The sequence below is a fragment of the Sinocyclocheilus anshuiensis genome, unplaced genomic scaffold (genome assembly GCF_001515605.1).
Source record: "Sinocyclocheilus anshuiensis isolate Anshui unplaced genomic scaffold, SAMN03320099.WGS_v1.1 scaffold517, whole genome shotgun sequence".
NCBI classification, from domain to species: Eukaryota; Metazoa; Chordata; class Actinopteri; order Cypriniformes; family Cyprinidae; genus Sinocyclocheilus; species Sinocyclocheilus anshuiensis.
Window position 1 is genome coordinate 1,386,508 of NW_015536535.1, and position 8,162 is coordinate 1,394,669.

The window sequence follows — 8,162 nt, forward strand, 5'->3', positions numbered from 1 at the left end:
TAATGATCTTTAAAATAGCATCATATGACCCCTTTAAATGTGTCAAGCAATGGTTCAGTTTCAGTATGACATTTCCATCTGGCATAAAACATGCTTACTACATATAAATAACAGATTGATGTAATAATATTTTACCACCTCCATTACAAATGAAGCCCCTTTAAACAAATGGAGAACTACAAATGGAATTTTCCATCCCTTTGATTGTGGCCATTCTCAAGCCATAAGACAGGTCTCTTGCGTAACTGCTAACCACAAAAGTGGCAAATTGTCTGTCAACCTCTGAAGCAGCAACAGTTTCTGTGCATGTTTGTGCGGCATTAGCTTCCTGCCCCAAAGGAAACATGAAAAAAAATCTTTAGCACATTGTAATCAGTCTCGTGAGCCTGATCATAATCAACAAAAACATCCACTACCACAAAAAAAGCACTCCTTTGTAACTGTCCCAGGTGTTGGTTTTAAATGGCATCATGTTTTCTATAGACCTGCAATATGTTCATTCAATTAATATTTAATCATATAAATATACACACTACCTTCTCTGCATAGCAACCCTTCTGTAAATGTTTATTATGCATTTATTTTATTATTCTGTGTCTCAATATTATATTACTATATCTCTTGAGAACTGGAAGCATACATTCCTTGTGTGTGAGATCATACTTGGCAATAAAGCTTTTACTTTCTAATAACTTTCTGTAGCGATGCCCATGTCCCAGGGCATCGCTTCGACACTTTCCTGGCGAAAGTGTGGTGCTTTAATGTATCTCATGTACAACTGGCTTGACAATTCTAGCATCACCACAGCAAACATAACCACAATTTGAAGAGTGGACCACAAACTTGTGTTATTTTAGGGCCATTTATACTACCGCAACTTTTTACTAATATCTGAAATAGTTTTTATTTTTATATTTTTTAGTTATTTTATGACTATATAGTTATTTCGGTTTTAGTTTTAGGTATTTTAGTACATCAAGTTCTAAATAAAAATGAGAAATGCTAAATAAAATAATACAGTCAATTCAGTTTGAAGGTTTGTAAATTAGTTATTTTTCTTTAAAAAAAAAAAGGATAAAATGTGTGAGCAATATTTATTTATATATTTTTTTCTCAGTTAACTTTAACTTATATATATATAAGATGACTGGTTTGGAACATAACGATTTTCATTGTTGGTTGTAATTACAATGGAAGTCAATGGTCACCAAAACTCTCTGGTTACAAACAATCTTCAAAATATATTTTGTGTTGCAGCAGAAAGTAAGTCAAATATGACCATTTTAATTATTGAGTGAACTGTACTAATAAGAATTCCTATTTAACCATTACCAAAACGAGAATACCTAACAATCACAAAATAGATTTCTTAAAAACACTTTGAGCGATTTGAAAATTGTATTTCAATCCTTAAAAAACAAATGATAAAAAGAATGCCTTGGGATATATATTGATTAACTCACTTTTTGGTTACTTAGTTGTACGCAATTATACAAAAAAACTTCCATACTTCAAAACATGCAATTAGGTAATCGGCTAAAAGATGTGATGAGACCATATAAAAATGAAATTATTCTATAGGTCCATTCAGGATCCCAGAGTCCTACAGAAAGATGCGCCCTGTTCCCGCCTCCACACGTAAACACATTTCACCAAACTAAATAAACAATCGCTCTGGCCATATAAGAACTGCATAAACCAACACATACTAAATGATACCTAAATATCCAAATGAAAGAAAGACCTTATTTTGATTTTTGCCACCTTTGCAGACGGAACAATAGCACATTGCACCACGTCCCGCACGTGCTCTCGGCTCACAATGAAGTGAAGCTGAACTGTAACAAAAACGTCCAGCTCGTGACGTCATGTTTTTGCTAGCTCACATACCTGCGATGAAATGAAGAAGTCTGCGTCCTCAGCCTGCCAAACTTCAACCACACTGGACATCTGAGTCAGGGCTTCAAGAGGAAAGAATGACAAAAACATATAGAAAATCATGCGAGCAAACAGCAGACCAATCCCTGTCTCTAAACAACAATACAGGAAATCCGAAAATGACCCTATAGTGCTCGGCTCATCTCGCATGCGTTAACTAACGTTAATATATTTGCAGTTGTTGAACAGCGAACAGCAGATGAGTTGGCGTGGATGACAGAGGCGTGAAATTGAACGGACAAGCTATTTTAGTCGAGCTCACACCATGTCAACAATCCAAATACACGCAAGCTGGAAACGCAATTAAATGTGCATTAATGCGGTTCTAAACTCGTGTTTTCCGCTGCGACCATCGGGTAGACGCTTAGTTCCCAAAGACTGCACTGAATAACAGCTGTAAGAAGCTATATGAGCTTTGTAGCATATTGCATTGACACAGGAAATCGAACAAAACCAGTAACTTGGCCAAAAAAAGCGTAAACCGTCTTTCTTCAGATTTGAATCAAAACGTAAATCCTAATGCAGATAGACAGACGGGTGAAACCCCGCGAGAAATAGGTCAGATTTCGGGTAAATTCAATGATTACTGTGCCCTTTTAGCACAACGAGTGCACTTGAATACTTGTCAAATCAGCCCTCGGCAGTTCCTCCGACATTTTCGCACTCGCGTTGCATTCGTGGACTAAATAAATAAGATCAGTCTGTCCACCGCACCTTGAAACTGAGCTCCTCCGTGTTGAATGTACGGCAATAACAGCTGTAGGAGTCGCAGAAGGACATTAATCCAAGGTTTTCTGTATGTGAGGTCCCTTTGGCTCGCCATGCTGGCTGTGCTGAGCTCCCCGGCTGCCTCCACTTCTTTCTCTTTCTCTCTCACACCCTCCCCTCCTCTCTCCTCTCCCTCAGCAGTACCTATGTGCGGCCACTAGAGCTAGACGCAAGCGACGCAACAATCTACAAACTGTATTGCAAGCGTTGTTTTGTCGCGTCGGTAGTGGTGTAGATGGGGAGAGATAATCCACTCGTACTTTTAAGGTCACACTCACAACACTGGCATATTTCTATGATAGGCTATACACAAATAATGGAATGGAAGGAGATGAACCTCTAAAATATCCTATATTTTTCTCAATGAAAAAGTCTATGAACAAAATATTTTATTAAAATACTCAAGGCTATCTTTAAGGGCCTTGATTTTGTGCTATATTTAAATGTACTCTATTATTGATTAATAGAACTTGTTTTAAATGAGCCTTCAAAATATCTAATTATACTTGGGAAAGAATCAACAAACAGAAATATATAAAAAATGTACACATGTACAGTCCTCATGAAATGCACATAAACAGTCAAACAGGTCGTTTGCGTTTCTTTTTTTTTTAAACACCCATTTCACTAACACCTGAACACTAAACAATCAAGGCTTTTTATGCACCTTGTAAAATTGCTCACTTTAAACGTACTTATTAATAAAACCTATTTTAAATACTTCAACTTATTCTGGAATTACTCATATTTTAATACTGTACATCATTACTGTGTTGCAACAGACAAAAGCATTATTTTCAACAAACTTAGAAACTAACGCTATCAAAAAATTTAATTAAAGGGACATTTTCATGTGTTTAAGCGCCGTTAATGATGCTGCAAATCGACAGGACATTACAGTTAAATCGGTAGTATTATTTTGCAGGACAAAATGCATAATTACAAACAATGTGCTTGATAACTGTACATTTATTAAATCATATTACACAAAGCAATTGACCATTTTTTCATATTTACAAGATACGCAATGTGCACTGTGAAAAATGCCCACTAATGAAAAAAAGCAAGCTAAAAAAATAAAAGCATCTGAAGTGACCTGAACATCTGAAATGACTTCATAACACATTCCTACTTCATACAGAACCAAATGTGTCCTTGTCACAGATTTTTTTTCTATAAACAATTTTACCTTCTTTAAAACAAACTAACTTGTGATTAATTTCCTTGAATTGACCTTTGATGTGCAGCTCAATTTATCATCCCAGCAGTATCTGCGAGGCTTAGTTTCTCTATCAACAGGTGTCCAAACAGTCAGTTTGGTTATAGGGTGCATCTCTGAGCAGCCAAGGGTTAACACAACACCTTCTCCGTTTACACACCAGGAGTGTTTTTACCCTTTTTACCCTGACAAATCAATCTTAAAAGTTTTCCTTGGACTAGACAAGGTTAAAATTTCAAGGGTGGGGCACTGCTGACAATGTACACCACACTCTTCACAATGTAAGTCAGTCACAGCTGTGTCTCGAACATGCAGAACTGAGAACTGAGTAAATCACTCGCATATGCGACTAAATCTTCACTCTGGGCGACTAAATGATGTCTAATATCAGCCAATGGCTAATAAATTCTCAGATTTTACTCGCCAGTGTGCGAGTTGGAGGCTGAGTATATGATTAGCACAGATAGATGGTATTTAAAAAATATATATACTAGCCAATGGCAATTCAATTGCCAAGGTGTCCGTTGAGGGTTGTGATAACAAAACGTAAAACCAACTGATGTAAGACAATAAAGCTTACTGATTGTGCAGAGTTGAACAGATCAAACAATCATAAGATCCAAGAGGCTGTGAATTTTTGGTCAGTTAATATAGTCAAAGTCCTCTGGTATTCCGAAAGCTTTGTCCAAGCTGCTATTCTCTAAGCCGAACTTCTTCTTTGCCCAGGATTTGATTGCAAAAACATTATCTGGAAAAGAATAAATGTGAAACTCGACACATATATGATGCAAAAATCAATTCAGATGAATTATGAAAACTATTCAACTCAGAAATGCCATTTGTAATTGTGCAGACAGAAACATAGTTAACTATAATAATAAATAGAAGAGGCATTGCTTTTGCTTTCACTACACAGATTTTGCATCTCTTTCAAAAAGATACTATATTAATGTTGTTTACAGAAATTAAAATGTGTTGAATTTAAAGATTCATATATATTTTTTTACTTTATTTCTATGGGTCACAGCTGACAGCGTACTATGGAATGGCATGACAGCATAGTATGTGCACAGGTTTGGCTCAAAATGTTGAAAATGTCTATAGGTTAACTTGTTGAAAACTGGCTTGAAGGCATTTGGAATTGCTCTCACTATTCAAAAGGCTTATAAATCTGCTAAATCACATATTGTATTAAATCTACTGATATTATCAGGTTTGTGTTTGGTGTTAGGTTTGGTTTACGGGAAAGGTACAATAAATCATCATCTCCTTATACAAACCATTCCATCTATGAGATCACTCAGTAATATAGTGAAACCTACATGTGTTCGCGCTTGCCTAGTGTAGAGTGTACGTTGTGTTTGACTCTTGGCTGAAATCTGATCTGTTAAATGTAAACAGACCATTAAAATCTTGCCATTTAGCATGTCTGCTGTGTTCCCAAACATGCCTGCATCAAATGTTTTCATGCACTGCTCATCTGAGACCACTTTTGTAGTTACGTTTGCTGAGCGCAAAAAGGAATTTCTTCCCGAAGTTAAGTGGTGTGCATGTCTGTGTCTGCTGCATTCCAAAAAAACCATGCTTGGGAATAACCAAGGGCTTGCACTGCACTGCCTGAGTCAAGAGTTATAACAACATGCAAGTTAATTTTACTCAGCCACAAACAAGACTGGAACTTGGAACTGGGCCATGGTATCACAGTCAACGAAACAGCTGCATCACACCAACATTTGTGAACAGCAAGCATTTCATTTACAGAGTGACAAGATATTTGTCTTTCACAATACTGCACAGGATATATTATTTGACTGGACAAATGTAAGCCTAGAATATTAAATAATGTACGGTGCAGATCTAAGATCAGCCTGGACTGATATTAGCCTGATCTGACAAAACTGGATTGTCAGGATTGTCTGTGGCCTACATTTCAGAATCTTTTGTGGATGCATCACATGACACGATCAAAGAAAATAATTGGTTTGGAATTTGTTGAGGTGTGAGGCATGCAAACAACTTACCCGTCCACCTCGACACGGCCTCTTTTGCTGTAATGTTGGCCTTACCTAGAAAAAGGATGAATATTTTAGCAAGGCCATACATGTCAGGTTAACATTGTGAAGTCCAGTGTTAATTTGTGCAGTTTTTTTGTTTTGATTAGTTTATCTTTTGATGAAAATATCCTTTAAATTTATTTAATATTTAATCATGTCATATTCATTAATTTCAGTCCATTTTATTTCAAATGTAATTTTATTAAAAATTGTCATCTAATTTTATTTGATGAAAATAACATTAGTTTAGTGAACATTCAACAAAATATTCAAATATTTCATATATGTAAACTGCTGTTCAAAAGTTTGGGATCATTGATATTTTTAATGTTTTTTAATTGAGTCTCTTATGCTCAACAAGGCTGTATTTTTTTATCCCAAAAAAACAGAAAAAAAACAGTAATATTGTGAAATATTATCACAATTTCTAATATTGGTTTCCTACAGGGCTCTGAACCGGTTCAAGGAACGAAAACGAAAACCGGAAACGAACTAAATTTTGACAGAAACAGAACCAGAAACTAAATCAAATTTTATAGTTCCGAACAGAATCGAAAATTTGAAATGGCCATTAACCGGTTAATAACGTTATTTTATCGTTCCATTTAATATTTGAAATTTGCTGTCAACCAATCACGAATTCCGGCAGTATGGCCTATGCAAATGTGACGCTGAAGCCAGATGCCCGCTCAGCTGTGAACTCATCATAGGTAAGTCGCAATGGCAGTGCACCGGCGTTAAGAGTTTATCCGAGGATAGTGTAAGATGGATTCAACAGATCACACGCACCTGCAGCGCTTCTGTGAACGGAGAAAACAGAAAAACTATAGGCTCACATAAAAAGGAATATAGGCATATACACAAAATATATTTCACTTAAATCATTGACAGATTAAGGAAAGAAAGAAAAAAATGTGCTGAGTTACGGTTCATTGTGACGCGTTCCAAAGTTCTCGGAAAGGAAAACGAGACAGCAGAAAGTAGTTTTCTTTATTTTGCAAAAGCTTTACCTTTTTATTTATTTTGCAAAAGCTTGACAGCTTTGAATAATGTCTTGCTTCTGTATAACAGACCAGCGTTGGTATGACCATCGCGCCGGCGCCTTACGCGCACACACAACATATCTTTGCTACATTGCAGCCTGTTCAATATCAAAATAAAATACAGTTAAAGAAACAAATAAAAAGTTACACTGCTCCGTTGTACAAAATGTGTTGCGTTCAGCGTGACCGCTATATACTATAGCCGATGTGAAGGATGATGTTTTACGTCGATGAAAGTAGGCTACAAAGGCTAATAAATAATATTTTAGCATCCAGATACGTCGCGAATATGGAAACATTTGGATTCATGCCGAATGAGAGAGGTAGGCATCAGTTTCACCTTAAATTAATTTGTTTTTGGATTGACGTTTTTATAACCTAAACTTTAGAGGATTTGTTTTGGAGAGAAACTAATAACTGTGTTTATAATGTCTGTAAACATTTTGCTTTAGCCTACAGGCATTTTAGCCTTCATTATTTTGGGATGTAGGCTAATAGGGCTAATAAAATGCGGCGTGAGTCATGACTTGTGTTTTTTTCACTCTCAAAACTCTGATAATATCAGAGGAACGCAGGAACAGAAACGTTCAAATATCGATTCTGCTCGGAGTGAACCGATTGAATTAGTTTTTTCGTTTTCAAACCCTGGTTTCTTATTTTAATATACTTTAAAATATAATTTATTTCGGTGACAGCGCTGAATTTTCATCAGTTATTACTCCATTCTTCAGTGTCATATGATCCTTCAGAAATCATTCTAATTTGCTGATTTATTATCAGTGTTGAAACTGCTGTGCTGCTTAATATTTTTTTGGAACCTGTGACACTTTTTATCTATTTAACACCTCCTTGCTGAATAAAAGTATTAATTTCTTTATAAAAAAAAAATATATATATATATATATAAAAGAATAGTAGTGTATAATGTAACACATCATTTCTATTTTGAATGAACACTGTACTTTTTTACTTTTTAATCAAAGAATCCTGAAAAAAGTAACAGGTCCCAAAAAAATATTAAGCAGCACACTGTTTCCAACACTGATTATAAATCAGCATATTAGAATGATTTTTGAAGGATTATGTGACACTATACTGGAGTAATGATGCTGGAAATTCAGCTTTGCATCACAGGAATAA

General features: G+C 35.6%; 1 protein-coding gene and 1 pseudogene across 1 annotated transcript in view; both read right to left on the reverse strand.

The window, feature by feature from the left end:
* tmem131l (transmembrane 131 like) overlaps positions 1-2,835 on the reverse strand; it is a 64,831-nt gene extending 61,996 nt beyond the window's left edge. The window contains exons 1-2 of the mRNA XM_016495465.1: positions 2,653-2,835; positions 1,891-1,961 (exon numbers count right to left, since the gene is read on the reverse strand). Of these exons, the coding sequence (XP_016350951.1) occupies positions 1,891-1,961; positions 2,653-2,761 (180 nt within the window). The 5' untranslated portion in view covers positions 2,762-2,835. The remainder of the gene's footprint in view (positions 1-1,890; positions 1,962-2,652) is intronic.
* A 1,731-nt stretch (positions 2,836-4,566) lies between these two features.
* LOC107695874 (meiotic nuclear division protein 1 homolog) overlaps positions 4,567-8,162 on the reverse strand; it is a 19,221-nt pseudogene continuing 15,625 nt past the window's right edge.